The sequence below is a fragment of the Bos mutus genome, chromosome 6, assembly GCF_027580195.1.
Source record: "Bos mutus isolate GX-2022 chromosome 6, NWIPB_WYAK_1.1, whole genome shotgun sequence".
NCBI lineage: Eukaryota > Metazoa > Chordata > Mammalia > Artiodactyla > Bovidae > Bos > Bos mutus.
The window spans coordinates 86447622-86466042 of NC_091622.1; the positions used below are offsets into that span (position 1 = coordinate 86447622).

Sequence of the window (18421 nt, forward strand, 5' to 3'; positions counted from 1 at the left end):
GCTCACAAAATTGCATTAATTCACTATCTGTGAATCTAACTCACAAAGGACAGATTCACAGATACCAGCTAAATAGTGCCTTCGAGGTCACATATGCTGTTTTTCTTCAAATGCTCAGACAGGTCAGACATTTCAGTTTACGGTAGAGAGAGCCATCTAACGTGGGTGAATTGTAATTCCCCGCCTTGAATCCAGTGGCCAACATAAATCATTTTGATTCTGATAAATAGAAATGCAAGGTGGGGGCAAAAAAGGGTGAGCAAGGTTTTGGCACCAGCTCTCCTTCTGGTTGACTCTGTAATCCTGGGCAAGAAACCTGGCATATCTTGCCTCAGAGTCCCATGCAATGTAAAACAGGTGTAAAAGTATACCTGCCGCATGTGTCTTCTATGTTTTAAAACATAAACAAACGGAATAATGTAAGAAAGTGTGCTTGAAGCTTTTTAGAACATAATAGTAATAGACTTCTAGGCTTTAATAATAATAATTTGCTAACATCTTCATTCTTTGGGCCAAGCATCCTCTATCCTATTTTGATTCTTTCTGTGACCTGTAATGAAATGCTAAGAATGAGAAAGCTGAGTCTGCAGGTGATGAAGTAGGGAAGCCCTGCCTGGCAGCAGCTAGAATGAAGTTAAAAGTTTAACAATTCCAAAGCCTTCAAAGATCAGAGTGGAGTGAGAAAAACTAGGACTGAAGCTAAGTATTTTATTCCCTTTTATTTGTTTTCCATATTTCAATTCTTTTGCCTTTATCTGCTGTCATTCATTTGTAGTCACTATGTGACCCCATTCCTAGCTTCTTTTATTGTTAGTAAACAAATATTTTTTCAGTTTTATTGAAGTATATGTGTGTGTGTGTTCAGTCGTGTCTGACTCTTTTGTGATCCTATGGACTGTAGCCCACCAGGCGCCTCTGTCCATGACATTTTTCAGGCAAGAATAGTGGAGTGGGTTGCCATTTCTTACTGTAGGGGATCTTCCCAACCCAGGGATCGAACCTGTGTCTCTTGCGTCTCCTTCATTGGTGGGCAGATTCTTTACCACAAGCGCCACCAAGGAAGCCCTTATTGAAGTATAACTGACAAAATTATATATAAATAAAATATACACACTTAAAGTGTACAACTCGTAATCTCATTATGCATGTACATTGTGAAGGGATTTCCATTAAGTTAATTAACATATCCATTACTTCACATATTTATATGTATTTGGTGAGAACACTTAAGTTACACTCTCTTTGGAAATTTCAGTTATATAGTATAGTATTATCAACTGTAGTCATCATCTTATAATTAGATCCTCAGACCTTAGTTCTCTTACCACTGGATATTTGTACCCTTTTACCAACTCTCCCTATTTCTCTCACCCCCAAGTCCTAGTAAACACCATTCTATTCTATTTCTATGGGTTTGACTTCTTTTTTTGTTTTTAAGATTCCACATATAAATGATATCATGCAGTTTTATCTTTCCATGTCTGACTTATGCTACTTAGCATACATAATGTCCTACAGGTTCATCCATGTTTTTGAAAGTGGCAGGATTTGGTTTTTTTAAGGTTGAATAATCAATAAATATTTTTGAGCTCCTGTTAGTTAAGTGCCAGCCTGGGCAGATTCTGGGAAAAAACAGTGCATACTTCCTTCAGGGCTCTTATGTTCTAACTTTCAGCAGTCAAATAAACCTGTTTGTTTCCTCTAAAAAGTTTATATAAGTGAGACCTAAAACATGCCAAACTAAGAGGACAAGTTACAGATGTTGGGGCCTGGGTTGGGGGTGGGAATGATCTGGGACCAAACAGTAATTAGCAGTTTAGATATTGAATGAGCTTTGTGATCCTCAAAAACAAAAACTTGATGTGCTTTTTCATATTTCCATAATTTTTTAATATATAAAGCTCCATGTAGTAGGAAAATGGCTTATCTGATAAAGAAAAATCTTATAGAATACTTTTGACATGCTGTGTTTTGATTTTGGACTCATAAATGGAAAGAAAACAATGAAATATTTCAAAGAGGAGTGTTGGTTTAATAAATAATTTAGGTTCTACAGTTCAGTTCAGTCACTCAGTCATGTCCAACTCTTTGTAACCCCATGGACTACAGCATACCAGCTTTCCCTGTCCATTACCAACTCCCAGAGCTTGCTCAAACTCATGTCCAATGAGTCAGTAATGCCATATAACCATCTCATCCTCTGTTGTTGCCTTCTCCTCCTGCCTTCAATCTTGCCCATCAACAGGGTCTTTTCCAATGAGTCAGTTCTTTGCATTAGGTGGCTGAACTACTGGAGCTTCAGCTTCAGCACCAGTCCTTCCAATGAATATTTAGGGTTGATTTCCTTTAGAATTGACTGGTTTGATCTCCTTGCAGTCTGAGAGACCCTCAGGAGCCTTTTCCAACACCACAGTTCAAAAACATCAGTTCTTTGGTGCTCAGCTTTCTTTATGGTCCAACTCTCACATCCATACATGACTACTGGAAAAACCATAGCTTTAACCAGACAGACCTTTGTCAGCAAAGTAATGTTTCTGCTTTCTAATATGCTGTCTAGGTTTGTCATTGCTTTTCTTCCAAGAAGCAAGTGTCTTTTAATGTCATAGCGGCAGTCACCATCTGCAGTGATTTTGGAGCCCAAGAAATTGTTATGCAAGTGACATCTTATTAATTCAACAAATGATGTCAAACTGTATAAAGATAATTTAAAATTAGATTAAATGTACATGCCCATTATAATAAATTATATATAATTCACTATTTAGTATTTTTTTGTTTGCACACATTTTGTAGAGATATACTGCCTCCTATGAATTCCACAGTTCCAGAATCAGATGATTCTTAATTAGTAAAGCTTCAATTTATAAGATTTAACTGTATGTGAAGCCATAATCAACCAATTTCCTCACTTATTAACAGTCATTTTTTTCCACTAGGTAAAATATGTTGAATGCGTTTTTGTAATAGAGGAGATTTCTTTTTCTTTTGAAACCTTAAACAAATTACAATACCATCTCCTTAAATATTTGTCATTCTTTCTTCTCAAATTAGAACATAAAAGATGTATCCAAATTTTTGGTTATTTAATCTAGGTGAAAGGTAAATACAGTTATAATAAAGAAAAATTTATTGTGCCTTTATGTTTTTGTTGAAGACATTTTTTAAATGCCATTTCCTGCTTTTTTAAAATTACTAATTATGAATATGGGTCACTTTAATCTTATTTTTATAGTAAAAAATGGTATTTTTCTTACAGTTAATATCTCAGTGTCTAATGATACCACATTAGCTCCTGAAGATTTGCCAACCATTTCTTCTTCTGACATGGTAAGTGACTTAATATTTTAAATCATTTGCATATTATATATTCTAATTAAAATATTCATGATATGATGTTTCCTACCATTCAGCGATCCTAGTCTGAATACATATTTAATAGTCAGTGATATTGTAGGGAAAGAAAAAACACTTTCTGCGCTCTGATCAACTGTTTTTTTTTCTTTTCCTTTTTTCTTTCAAACTTCAGTATTTATTCCTATAACACAATTTTCAAACCTTCTCAGGAATTTGACTGCTATATCCATTAATTATCAGCTTAAATATTTTCACAAGGGAAAGTGAGGTACATTGCGAAGTGGGAGCATGGAATCCTCTCATTGTTTCTAGTACGATTACAAACTCTTCTGATGACCAGATGGTGCTGTGTTCTCTTCACTGAGGGTGATTGTAGCAGGATGTTTCCTGTGTCACTTAGAAAGGACTGTGCCTCTGTCACATGATATCCTTTCCCATGGCTTGTAACCAAGGCTCTTTAAGAGACTGGAACTAAGCTTTAAAAATGAGCTGTTTTGCATGGAAGGTCACACACTGGAAGAAGACTTTTGTGTTGGAGAAAAAGGGGCAAGTGCTGTTTCAGACTTGCAATTGTGTTCCTTCTGCACTGGACATGGAATCTTACCAAGGAATTTCAGTCTTTCAGTTATAAAGGCAGAAACCATAATACTTTGTCCTGATAGAGTGCCCATCTCTCAGGAGACCAGAACACTTCTGGAGATATTATATAATCAGTGCCCACAACATCCCTTTCAAAGATGACGCTTTGTATCTTTCCTGAATATCTCTCACTTGACCTTGTTTCTCTCGTTTTCACATTCAATGGCTCTCTTGACTTCTTTTCTTACTGTTTTCTCTGCCTTTCTCCAAACTTTGCCTCTTTGTTTCATCCATGTTTGAGAGCACACGTGCGTGCACAAGTGTGTGTGTCTGTGTGTGTGTGTAAGAGATACGTATATGTCTTAAGGGCCACATAGAGAAAAAAATTCAGTTTTCAATCTTTGAGCCAGCTGACCTGGTGCCTAAAAGGATATAACTTAAAACAGAGAAAAATACTTCCTTCTAGACTTTTAAGAAACTTACTTAAAACCTAATTAAAATATATATGTAACTAATTAAGATGGTTAATTTGGAATAAAAATTAATAAAACATTTACTTCCAATGACTTCAAAAGAGATTGTTTCCTAACTTAATTCTTGTTGTAACTAATCAAGTAAAGCTTGAAAGTGAAAATGTTAGTCCCTCAGTCATGTTTGACTTTTTGTAACCCCACAGACTGTAGCTCGCCAGGCTCCTGTGTCCATGCAATTCTCCAGGCAAGAATACTGGAGTGGGTTGCCATTTCCTTCTCTAGGGAATTGTCCCAACCCAGGGATTGAACCTGGATCTCCTGAATTACCAGCTGGTTCTTTACCATCTGAGCCACCAGGGAAGCCCTGAACTAATAAATTTTTAAGTCCTGTCTTTGGGCAAGTCCTGGAGAGACTCTAGCAATTGACATGTAATTATACTAAGATGTCACTATAAGATTCATGGAAAACAAGTGGAAGTTGAGGTTGACTTCTCATATGACTGTGAAGTACACTCACACTAATGATAATAATTTAGCTACCATTTATAAAGCATCTACAAGAGACCAGGTGTTTTATACATATTATCATTATTGTAAACCTTAATGTGTATTGTGATCATTTACATAACCTACCAGGCATAATTATCTCCATTTTATAAATGAGAGTGACTGAAGCCCCAGAAGGTAAATAACCTTTTCTTGGTTTAGGTCATGTAGCCATAAGTTAGTAGAACAAAGATTGAACTGAAATTTGGGTGGTTCCATAACCTATGGTATTGCTAGTGCACCATGATGCTTCAGTGTTTTCAAATTGGAATGTTTACTATTGTTTACTCTCTTCATCCCTACGAATGCTCTGTACTCCAGGGCAATAGTCCCCTCGTGTGTGTATCAATTATGTACCTTAATTAATGTTCAGTTTCTATGTCCAGCTTCTCTAGAGAAGAATTTAGGGCAAAATATGTAATGTGTGTGTGTATGTAATTATAAAGGACAACTTTTTTCTAGTCTTCATTTCTCCTTTTCTATCTGTATCAATCCCTTTATGTATACTTTGCATAAACACACACACACACACACATATATATACATGACCCAGAAATGAATGTTAGAAAGGTAGTATGACTTATTATCATCAATTATAGCACCTACTAGGGGCCAGGCTATTTACATTAATTGTCTATACTCCTCACAATACCTTTATGAGTTATGGTGTCACCTGTATTTCATAGATGAATCAGAGGCTTATAAAGCGTACTTAACTTTTCAAAGGCCATATGACCAGTAGACAGTAAAATCAGAATTTGAACTCAGGCTTTCTAACTCCAAAATCTGCCTATTTCCATTCTTTAGGAAAGCAGAACAGCATATCATGTAGAAGGACTTACAGATACCGAGTTCTCATGCCAGACTGCCTGGTTGCAAATGCAGGACTCCACTACTTAAATCACAAGCTATGGAAGCTTCTCAGCTTCCTATCTGTAAAATGATGATGAGAAGAGTATTTCCCTGAGACGCTATAAGAGCCAGATTAATAAATAGGCAGCCAGCAAAGTAGCTGGCACGTATACTTGTCTCTCGGTCAATGTCCGGTGCTATTTTTATTCTTTTCAGGTATTCTCATTGTTCTGCTAGGCCATTTGCCACCATCACTCAGGTTGGTGGAGAGAAGAAATTGGTAGCCGCTGCTTCTGACCACCTACTGGGTCCTCTGTGTGTTTGGCCACCCTAGCTTGGCTAGCCTGAACCTTTCCTAGGACCTACAGTCAACAGGGCTTCATCTCCTTCTTTTCATTCAGCAATAATTAGGTCAGGAAAGAAGATGCTGTAAAAGTGACGTGCAGCCCTTGGGCACCGTGAGACTCCCTCTCACAGGGCCCCAAGAACATCCTGTCAGAGCAAGGGAGGCCTTTGTTCTTCAGCTTCATTAGCATGAAGACAAGCTTTCTTCTTCCTAGTGGTGTGGGTCTGTTTTCAGGGGAAAGAGCAGGAAAAACAGGGCATGAGAGCATTTAGACAGAGGTGAGAACATTGGAATAACAACCCTTCAAGAATAAAAAGCCAGGTTTTCCACATTTCCTTTTATTGTTGGAATCATTGTGTCTTGGTTTAAATTAATTTTTATTGGAGTATAGTTGCTTTACAATGTTGTGTGTTGGTTTCTACTGTACAGCAAAATGAATCAGCTGTATGTGTACATCTCTCTGCTCCCTTTTGGATTTCCTTCGTATTTAGGTCACCACAGTGCATTAAGTAGAGTTCCCTGGGCTCTACAGTAGGTTCTCCTTCATCACCTATTTTATACATAGCACCAATAGTATATATATGTTAACTCCAGTCTCCCAATTCCTCTAACTCCTCATCCCCTGCTTTCTTCCTTAGTGTCCATACATTTGTTTTCTACATCTGTGTTTCTGTCATTGTGTCTTTAAATTTTTCCCTCTTTGATCAGCTTTCCCATGGATTTCTCACTTGGAATATCCCTTTAACCTGCAAACGAAATTCTTGCAAAGGTCTCTGTAAGTCTTTGAGACCAGCCACAATTTATCCACACTCTATCTGAACAGTAAGTGTTGAAATTGGCTGGTAATCGAGATTACCAGCTCTCAGAGGCAGAGAACAGATTTCAGAATCTAATGTCAGAAGTTTCTCTTATGAAAACATGGTTGAATGGATCAGTTAGTATTTGTTTTTCATGTTAGATTTATTTTTATAATTTGATTTTTTATTAAACTCAGTCATACGTTAAGATGCACAGTTCTTAATGTGCTCATTGCAATGAGTTTTGACAATTTTATACCTCATGTAACTACCACCTGAAGAAACATAGAGAACATTTCCATCATCCCAGAAAGTCCTCTGAAATGCCCTATTTCTTGTTTTAGGGCCCAGCTTTTTGAGCCTTGGGAGATCTTTGCCCAACTGCTCTGCTCACTCCACTCCTTCAGAGGTCAGCTATCTTAGCCCTTTCAGAAGTGCCTGAAAGCCTCACAGGGATTTCTCTCACCTGTCCTTTCCTGCTTCCTGTCTTAGGAAAGTGTCTTTCTTGCATTTGATGGAGTTTCTGTGTCTAAGTGGTGTTTCTCTCAGCTGTCTTGTCAAATCTCTGCTGCTGCTGCTGCTGCTGCTAAGTCACTTTAGTCATGTCCGACTCTGTGTGACCCCTGTAGACGGCAGCCCACGAGCTCCCCTGTCCCTGGGATTCTCCAGGCAAGAACACTGGAGTGCGTTGCCATTTCCTTCTCCAACGCATGAAAGTGAAAAGTGAAAGTGAAGTCGCTCAGTCGTGTCCGACTCTTAGCGACCCCATGGACTGCGACCCACCAGGCTCCTCCGTCCATGGGATTTTCCAGGCAAGAGTGCTGGAGTGGGGTGCCATTGCCTTCTCCATGTCAAATCTCTAGCCTTATATGAACTCTCTGTGCATTTGGCAAAGACAATTAGAAAGTTTGGTGGGTGGATGCAGGCTTGGTTGATGCCTAGGGAGGGCTTCACAGAATTCTACCTTGTCACCCAGACTACAGAATCATTAAAAATTCATGAAAAATGTGGCTCATTTCTCCAGACCTCCAGTGCCTTGATCTTCCACCTGCTATGATCGTCCACCTGCTGCTCTGCCAGGGATGAGGCAGTCAGGGACCTCTTCTCTCCTATGAAGATCTTGTAGCTTTTTGGCATTTAATTTACTTAGGATTTTTACATTCTTATCTTGTTGGTGGAATTTTTAAAACTATGATCTTATGAGAACTCCCTTGGTGGTTCAGATTACAAAAGATCCACCTGCAATGCAAGAGACCCGGGTTTGATCCCTGGGTCAGGAAGATCCCCTGAAGGAGGGAATGGCTGCCCACTCCAGTTTTTATCCTTGTGCTTTGGTTGTTAGGTTGGGACTACTAACAGTCTCCTGCAGCTTTCTATATCTTAATCATAAGTAGGACAACCAATTACTTTTGATATTCCACAACAATATATGTAGCTACAGTTGCAGCTCATATACATCCCATATATCATAAAGTAAGATTGCAGATCACTGCAAATCTAGCTTACCCGCTGCAGGGAAAAAGTCCTGAATGAGTACATTAACTACTTAAGCTTGAGACGTTTATTTGTAGCATTACCCATAGGTATATAAATACACAAATATACTGTTTAAAGGCATATATTTTACCAGTTGATACTCAAAGGGAGCAAGGTAGAATCTTTCATTTTTATGTCTGAATTTTTGCTTATTGTATTGCCCAGTGACGTATATTATGTCTACATGGAGATGCTGTTAATCATGGGTCTAGGACCTATTACAGTCTCATAAATTCCACTTGGCAGTCAGACATGGAAGCACGAGTGCTTTGATTTGATGTACCTTCAGGGTGATTCTAGGAGTTCACATTCTTTTCATGGGAAATGGAATGTCATATGAATCTTCCTGTGCATAACATTTTTGTGATTTTATCTCATTAAGAAAGTCAAGTGCACAAACCATTCTGTCCTTAAATCTCCTTAAAGATTACATGTTCCTACTTTTGAAAATATTATGGAAAATTTCAAACATCCCCTAAAATAGAATAGTACAATAAATCTGCATATATACACATCACCTAGCTTCAGTGACTGTCAAACATTTGCCCATTCTCGTTCGTATATCCCCCACTTTTGTCTTTGTGGAGGATGCTGTGGTATTTTAAAATTTAAAAGTAATCCTTCAGTATACATTTTACTTTTAAGGTTTATGAATGTATTCACTCAATACAAATAGGGTCATTCTCTAGAAAATGAGATTCAGAAAAAAACAGCTTGAAATCTCTTTTCATGAGATTGAGCTCAGTTAAGACCCTCAGCAACTTAGTCCCATTTCCTTTGTATCTTTTCTCTCACTGCCCATTTACGCAGACACTCAGCTCTGGCCCACCTGGTCCATTCACTCTGAGTTCCTCCTCATGGTGAACATTTCATAAGTGGTGCCTAAAGGACTTATTGGATAAGTGAATGAAGCGTCATATGTCCCCAGATCCACATCATTGCTCATGGTGTCTATCTAATGCTGTACCTCTCTGTTTCTGCTAGTAGAGAAGAAATATACACCCAAAGTTTGTCACGTTTATGCCCCTCTCCGTGGGCTTTCGTTACTCTCTCTGCATTCCTTCCTGGTTCTGTTGCCTTGCCACTCTTCTGCCTACTGCCTTTTGAGTATGAGAGTTCCGTAGAGATTGGGCATTTTTTCAAGGTGCAGTTTAACTTTTGTCTTCTCTGTGCTCAATGAAATTAATTAGCTCCTCTTCTGATCTACTAATCTCTATACTATTTGTTTAGACACTTTCTTTTACTGCCTTGCATTATTAGTTAATATATACATGGACATATTTTATTTCTCCAATAATAAAATGTTTTTATTCTTATTTATTGCTCCCTTAAAGCTTATCATAGTTATCCATGTAATAGGGGCCCAGTGCATTTTCTGTTTTCTTTTGGCTAAATTTTCCACTTTTTGTTTTGTTACTCAAAATAGCCTATGTCTAAGCGAAGTTGCATCATCAGAGTTAGGAAGAAATAGAGTCCCAGTTACATTTGTATTTCAGAGAAATAATGAACAAAAATTTTTTTTTAGTGTATATCCTACATATTGCGTGTATGTGTGTGTATAGTTGTGTGTGTGTGTGCTCAGTTTTGTCCAGCTCTTTCTGAACCCATGGACTGTAGCCCACTAGGCTCCTCTGTCTGTGGAATTTTCCAGGCAAGAATGCTGGAGTCGGTTTCTGTTTCCTACTCCAGGGTATCTTCCAGACTCAAGGGTAGAACCCCTGTCTCTTGCATCTCTTGCATTGGCAGGCAGATTCTTTACCACAAGCACCACCTTGGAAAGCCCCACATATTACATGGGACATACTAAAAATGTTATTCATTGTTTACTTGAAATTCATATATAACTGGAAATAATTTATTTTACCTGATAATCTAAATTGAAAGTTTATTTGACTTTAACTTTGTCCTCCAGATAGAAAGAATAGCTATATTCATAGATAATCTTCCTTGTGGGTGTGTGTGTTAGTCGCTCAGTCGGGTCCGACTCTTTGCAACCCCACGGACTGTAGCCCACCAGGCTTCTCTGTCCATGGAATTCTCCAGGCAAGGATACTGGAATGGATTGCCATTCCCTTCTCCAGAGGAACTTCCCAACCCAGGAATCGAACCCTGGTCTCCTGCATGGCAGGCAGATTCTTTACCATTTGAGCTACCGGGAAGTCTTCCTTAAATATGTCAAATGTTAGGATCTTGGTGAGTGATTTCATTCATTCAGTTAACTAAGATTTCTTTTGGTGCTTGCTATATCCTAAACTGAATTCTGCCTCTGTCTTGGTCCACTCTTTCTTATTTTTTTGTTGACACACAGTCCCTTCGGTCTGCAGACACTCTAGTCTTTTCTGGGTTTACCCATCTGTGGTCCAGAGAGGCCAGAACCTAGTCAATCTTCCTCTCTCTCTATCTTAATCTTTCATCTTCCTCCATTCTTGTTTTTACCCATAACTGGGTTCTTTCTCCACCACAAACATCTTCATGTCCAAAGGAAATGGCAGCCTCCAGTATTATGGCCTGGAAAATTCCATGGACAGAGGAGCCTGGTGGGCTGCAGTCCCTCGGGTCACAAAGAGTTGGACACACCTGAGCAACTGAGCATACAGTTATTAGCTAGAGTTTAAGTTCTATTGGAGTAGGAAACTGTGTGTTAAGGTGTAGATACCGAGGTTTATACATGCTACCTAAAGATTTTATGCTGGAGCCTTAGTGAAGAAGATGTCGGAGGCTATATTTTCTGTACAACAACACAGAGAATTATTTGAGGCATGCAAAAAATGTGATACTAGCATTTTAAGGTGACATAAGCAAGAAACATGTCTGTCATTTCTTGCACATCTGTATAGTTTTCATCTCTCTAAGAAAATCAATAAAGCTTCCTGTTGAGATTGTTTTAATGCCAGTCACCTCTTTGGGGAGTTGCAGCTGTAATGAAGGATTCTGCTGATATTAAAGTGCTGAAATTATGATAAATTTTTGTTTATTTTAAACCAAAGAAATCTGTTACCTGTTATGACCTCTAAACTTTAAAGGTATGCTTAAAAATATCCATTTACAGAAATCTGAAAAACAAAATGAAACTGATTAATCACCTCTCAGAAACAGAGTTTAATAAAAGAGTAATTTTGCAAGTCAGCTGTTTACAAGTTGAAACTAATATTTCAGGGAAAAATCTAGAGTTTATTTTTTTTTCCTGACTTATGTAAGAACTTTACGTTTTGAGTGCTATAAAAATATGAACTCTTTCTGGCCAGAGATTCTTCTTTTTGTGTGTGATCTTCTTTTATTACTAGATTACTTATATCAAGAAAATGCATGAATAGTAAAGGATATTGGTGATGCACTGGGTGTGATGTAGAACGCCTGCCTTCAAAGGACAGGAAAAATTTATCTTTTTGTATTTATTTGAGAGGTGTCCGCAAATTATTCTTCTGTTAGCACGTGACATACACATTAGCCTTGCAACTAAGAGGAAGTCTGACTCCTAGTACCAGCAGATTCAGTGTCTGGTGAAGCTCTGCTTCCTGGTTCTAGATAGTCTTCTCATTGTGTCTTCACATGGCAGAAGGAACAAGGAGCTCTCTGTTTTGCAAGGGCACAAATCCCATTCATGAAGGCACCACCCTCTTGACCTAATCACTTCCCAAAGGCTCTACCTCCAAATACCATCACATATGGGGGTAAGGTTTCAGCATATGAATTTTAGGAGAGCCCAGATATTCGGACAGTAGCACCCCATTAGTGTTGGTCAGTAAGTGGCTGCAAGAGAGCATAACCTTCCAAATGAGGCTGCTCTTATGTCATGAAAGGCAGTTTTCTAGAGAAGAAGACAGCTGTGAGCTTATAACAGCTAAAACTCAGCATCTGGAGAATGGGTGTCCTGGCCTTATCTAGTACCATAGCTAAAGGATTCTCCTGCGTTTTGGAAACAGTGAATAGGAACAGAATTACACTGCTATCGAGAAGTGCAGCATTGGCAATGTGACCGCAATTCATGAGACAGAAGAAAACTTGAAAATGGCCTTGTGAGCTTGAGGCCATGAAACACAGGGAAGGAGATCCCATATCCTACTGCTCAGCCCATCACAACACATTCCAGCAATGGATGCTCATGATGCTGACCCTGGAGTCAAAAAGAAAAGCTGTGTTTCATTAGGATACACAATTGGAAAAGCAGAGATCTCCAACATTTTTAGAGTTTAGTTCCTCAAGTCACCAATCTCTAGTTATTTTGAAAAGAAATAGCTCAATTGTGAAAGTGTGGGGTAAATTAGTTAGCCAAATATAAACTTTAGAGCATTGAATCTAGGGCCATCAGATTGAAGCACAAGAAGCTGTGCAGCACAGAAGTCAAGTTTTTTTGGACATCAGATATGTTTCAGAGAGTCTCACGTTTGGAGACTTAGGAGATTATTATGTCTTGGTTTACTCTCAGGAAGGTTCACAGGAAAGGACTTTGTGGTTTGTGTCTATTGAACAGATGGGTGATTGTAGGGTTGTAGTATAAACCAGGTAATGGATTGCATCATTCTCACTGTATTTTCAATAACTGTCAGCCTCCTGGCCCCCCTTACCTGTTATTCCATTAACACCTCCTCAGATTTCACCCTTCAGTGGTTTATCCTTGGACTGTTCTACAGAAGTTTTTAGTATAAATTCCCGTATAGTCCATCAAGGATCAAAAGCTGCTTTTGATATGTCACACTGTTCTCCAGAAAATGTTTCATGTTTTTCTTCTGCAGTACCATAATGCTACCTTTGACTGGGCATTTCTGACGACAAAAGAGTGTTTGAAATATGGAGGAAAGCTTGTGGGCAACAACTGTGGTTTTGTTCCTGATATTACACTCATGTCTTTCATCCTCTTCTTGGGCACTTACACTTCTTCTATGGCTTTGAAAAAATTCAAAACCAGTCCTTACTTTCCAACCACGGTGAGTACTTGAGCTTTAAATAATTTTTATTGAATTCCCACTGTTTCAATAAAAATACAGTTTTACAAAATGAAAAAGGCACCTGTAATTCAACCTTTCCAATATGATTTTGAGTGTTAAAAATTGCTTTCCAGTCTCTGTGCATACGTATTTTTGACATAATTATAGTCTAGCTTTGAAAAACCTTTCAGGATTTTGCTCGCATAATTCTATCCTAAATTCTGCCTGTCTGAATTCTGACTGTACCGAAAGGAAAAAGTAGGTGTATTCTATATAAAAATGCACAAGACCATTTAGATCCGTGGATCTTTGAGATCCATGGTGTGTTTAAGTACTTAAGTAAAAACTCTTTCCTTATGAATTAGGAATTTTGACGTAGAATTCTCTGTTCATCAGCTGTACTTGTGAGTAATTTAGTAGTTGGGCTATGGGCTGTGGGAATAAATGTAAACTGTGTTGTTACACAAGTACTGGTATAAGATATGGGTGTCATCTGAACCGGCCTTCCCTTCCCATAGCGACGAATGCCACGATAGAGAAACACAGATAATTGAGCTGGCTTGTCTCGTGCAGACATCCTGTCTCCCATTAATATGCTTGGGTGAGCTTCAAGTCAAAACTGTGGTTCCTGGAGAGACTACAAGATAAGACCAACATTTAGTTAATGGCATTTTGTTTTCTTAACTGCAGAACGAAGCTAATCCTTTGCTTTACAGTTCAATTCTCACTATTTAGGATGTCAGTAGTTCTTAGTAATCTTGATTATACTTGATTTTTATCAGTGAGCTGCTCTTTACAACTGGAATCTCATGAATCTCTCCTCCTGAGCTCTGTGTAGAAAGACCAGGAGAACTTGGAAGACAGGATATGTAGTTGATAAAATTCCTTTTTTATTCCTGGGAAATGAGACTGAAAATTAATATATTCATTTTCAGCTAGGAAATGTTTTGTCTTTGATATTTCTTATGAAATGGAAAGTAAAAGCAAGAGTTGATGATTGTCTCAGAATATTAGAGACTAGAGGACTTGTAAACAACACAGATTTATTTTTTATGGTTCGGGAGGCTGGGGAGTCCAAGATCAGGTGCCAGCATGGTTGGGTGAGCGCTCTCTTCCTGGTTCCTGGGCAGTGTCTTTTTCACTGTGTCCTCAGGTGGCAGAAGGGCTGGAGAGCTCTGTGGGGTGTCCTTCATAGGAACACTAATGCCATCCCAAAGGCTCCATCCTTATGCTCTTCCGAAGGCGCCACCTTCTAATATCATCTTCTTCATGGATTAGAATTCCAACATATGGATTTTGGAAGGACAGCATTCAGACCACAGCAGGTTACTGTGGTCTGCAGATTTCATTAGAAATGTTCTGAAATAGCTGGCCCAAAGGATGAAAAATTTCCTCAAAGTGAAGTGTAGCAAGAAGTGTTCAACTTTGTCTGCCTTGAAAGGGCATCACGAAGTGGTGGTCCGTAGGCAGAATTCAACCCTCGTCCATTGTTTGTCTAGCCCATAGTTTGTAAACACACACACACACACACACACACACACACTTGAGGGCATAGGTGGAAACTGTCCTTTGCAGGTAGTTAATTGTTCTCACTACTACTGCTCTCTATTGTCTAAGACTTGTCTGCTTCACACATTCAGGTTAAGTGCTTGTCCCTGAGACTTTGAGCTTGTAACACCGGTTCCCATACTGGGAAATGTGCTTACTTGATCCACCTTTTCAGTGGTATGTTATGTGTAGAACAGTTTCCTGGGTAAAGGTCTTTGAAGACGATTTCTTCTTCTCTATTGAGATTTTTCCTTAATTATTAATTTATGGCACATTTTTTTTTTTTGGCTCACACTTTGGGAATCATCACCCTTTTTGTCTCTCTCATTTGCCATAGTGTGAAAATTAAAGAATTTGTGAAGCACTTGTAAATCGTAGTTAGCAAAATAATTTCAACCTTAAGACGAATAGTGATCATTTTAACTGTTTATGTAAACATCACCTTTTTTTCCCTGCAAATTCCAAAATCGATAATAGCTCTTTGAACTTAAAGAAATTTCTCCTTATAAGAGCCCAAGCAGGTAGCTTCTCAGACATTGATAAACGCTGTTGAGAAAAGTTGGGAAAATATTGAATATGTGAAAATAAAATAATGAAGGCATTCTAGTTACAATTCCTGTTGAGAAGGTTCTCAACTTTGTTTACAGCTGCTTACACCAAATTATAAAATAAACAGGTAGGAGGACATATATTTGATTTCCAAGGAGAAGTGTTCAAATGTGTAGGCTTTCACACTATCATCTCCCTCCCCTCCTCACTTCACAGTTATAGCTAACTAATAATACATACATACATAAATTATAAGAACATCTTTTTTTTCCTCTCATTTGCCAAAATATGTTTTCATTTAAGCCGTCATTTAGAAGTATGATCTCTGTAAGTAGGAGCAAATATGTTTATAGATTCATATACTTGTATTTTGGGCTTCGCAGGTAGCGTTAGTGATAAAGAACCCACCTGCCAATGCAGGAGACATGAGTTCTATCCCTGGGTCAGGAAGATCCCCTAAAGGAGAGCATGACAACCCACTCCAGTATCCTTGCCTGGAAAATCCCAAGGACAGAGAATCCTGGCAGGCTAGAGTCCATAAGGTTGCAAAGAGATGGGACACAACAGACTTGACTTAGCATAGCACATACTTGTATTTTATATTCTATAGTTAAAACTTATATGCTTAAATGTGATTACTGTGCTAGTACTCAAGCCTAACTGTTACTACTTCCTCACTCTCACCAACAATTCATGTGGAACCTCTAAAATCGCCAAATGCTAATCCTGGTTGGCAGTGCCCTTGCCATACAAAATGTCCAATTCTCCTTTAATTCACACAGCCATCGCTCTCTTTCTGTACTTCTTTTCCTAAATGTTTGTATGAGTTGTTAATTGATCAAGACTGAGAATTGCTAGGAAACTCTTACACTTCTGTTTTATTCCTCACATCAGTTAGCACCAGATTGGATGCAGGCTAGGCCCTCAATTCTTGTTGGCTAGTGGAGCCCAGTCAAGTAGAGGTCAATGCTGCAATTTATGGAAAGAGCACATATGCAGGAACCCAGAAGCTGTGGATGCTAAGGCCAGCACTGCAAGTAACTAACAGGGCACCCTTTGATAGCTTACTGTGGACTTCAGTCCACACCCATAACAAGGGAGCCCAGCTAGATGGCAGTTAATATCCTTTAAACTCTAATATTCTATAATCTTAAAGAGAGTTTTCTGATTCCATCTCCTAAGATAAAAGTCTCTACATTTAATTTGTGCTTATAGCAGTGAGAAGGAAGTACAGATTCCCCAGAGTCCGTTATTAATAATCTCCATTTTTATGCCAGGTCTGCCTTTGTAGCTGCTGCCAGCCTCTGTCTGTGGATGATCCACAGTTGTCATCTAGCAAATTCAAAATTATACACTCAGATGAGGATGGTCTGAGGGGTTTAATGAAAGCGTGATATACAAAGGTGACATTAGGTTGGGGGAAACTACAAGGGAGCGTTTAATGTCCAGTGATAATAACAGTGGAATTGTTATGATCCTTGAATGAAAGGATGTGGAATGAGAGCGGTTGCTAGAACCCGGGAGAAGAGAGAGTGGTAGAGCTTTCCAGAGGGGCCCCGTGAACTCCTTTGGATTGAGAAATTTAGCCAGCCTGACTCAACCTCAAAGGGATATAGCTATAGGAATCAATAATCTGATCTCTCTCTTCTCCCGATAGCCTGTCTGGGCTGAAATCTGAAATCTGGAGAGCAAGGGAGCCTATCGTAGACCACATAAGTCAGCTTCCCAAGGCAGTGAGCTTGGTAGAAAAGAGTGGAAAAGGATCTGATATGACAAAAATGATATCCATCATATTTACCTTTCTAGGATTTTCTTTATCGAGTTAAACTCATCAGTCCATTTGGTTAACCTGCTGTAATAGCTCTCCTTTACATGAGCTTCCCTGATGGCTCAGATGATAAAGAATCTGTGTGCAGTGCAGGAGACCTGGGTTTGATCCTTGGGTCTGGAAGATCCCCTGGAGAAGGGAATGGCTACCCACTCCAGTATTCTTGCCTGGAAAGTTCCATGGACGGAGGAGCCTTGGCAGACTACAGTCCATGGCGTTGCAAAGAGTCAGATACTCCTGAGTGACTAACACTTTCACTTACATGTATACCTCTGTCCCCCAGTTCAGTCTCTCTCACTGTCTTTGCCCACATCAGGGTTGATTATTTGCTCTCACCTTCCCTCATGAAGCCAGCCACTGGCAGTCCATCAGTGTGAGCACTTAAGATGAAACAGTTTGCCTTTGCTAACTAACAGTCCATCAGGAATTTTTCTTATTTTTGATGTGGACCATTTAAAAAATCTTTATTGAATTTATTACAGTATTGCTTCTGTTTTATGTTTTGGTTTTTTGGCCGTGAGTCATGTGGGATCTTAGCTCTCTGATTAGGGATCAAACCCATATCACCTGCATTGAAAGGCGAAGACTTAACCAGTGGGCTGCCAGGGAAGTCCCAGGAATTTAATCTATCAGATACTTCCAGATGCTCAGTGGAATGTGGTAGAGTAGTGGTACCCGCCCTGACTGCCCCCTGTGCTTCCCATCCCTTTAGGAGGGGTGCAGTGGTCTGTTGTCCCATACATTTCCTGTTCTGTTCTATCGGCCTCAAGCCTTTCACCAATATTTTGTCATCAGAACTTCCTAAAGGAGCATCACAGCATAATCGGTGATCTTTTCTAGCAGATGCCTCAGGGCTTTAACAGGAAATGTTCTTCCAGAGTCCTCTACCAACCAGTGATGCTACTCCTGGAGCATAGATGCCATCACTGCAACATATGGTGGCAAAATGAAAGCAGTCAGCTTAAAGATAGAGCAGGATTGTGATTAGAACTCATAAATCTATAGAGCCTCTCAATTAGGCAGAACTATAGATGGCTGGATGGCATCACTGACTCGATGGACGTGAGTTTGAGTGAACTCTGGGAGTT

The 18421-nt window shown here is 39.1% G+C and overlaps 1 protein-coding gene across 6 annotated transcripts in view; it reads left to right on the forward strand.

The window, feature by feature from the left end:
- SLC4A4 (solute carrier family 4 member 4) overlaps positions 1 to 18421 on the forward strand; it is a 362219-nt gene that overhangs the window by 296874 nt on the left and 46924 nt on the right. For all 6 annotated transcript variants that reach the window (XM_070372496.1, XM_070372497.1, XM_070372498.1 and 3 more), the window contains 2 exons: positions 3257 to 3327; positions 13217 to 13408. In XM_070372496.1, coding sequence (XP_070228597.1) covers positions 3257 to 3327; positions 13217 to 13408 — 263 coding nt within the window. The remainder of the gene's footprint in view (positions 1 to 3256; positions 3328 to 13216; positions 13409 to 18421) is intronic.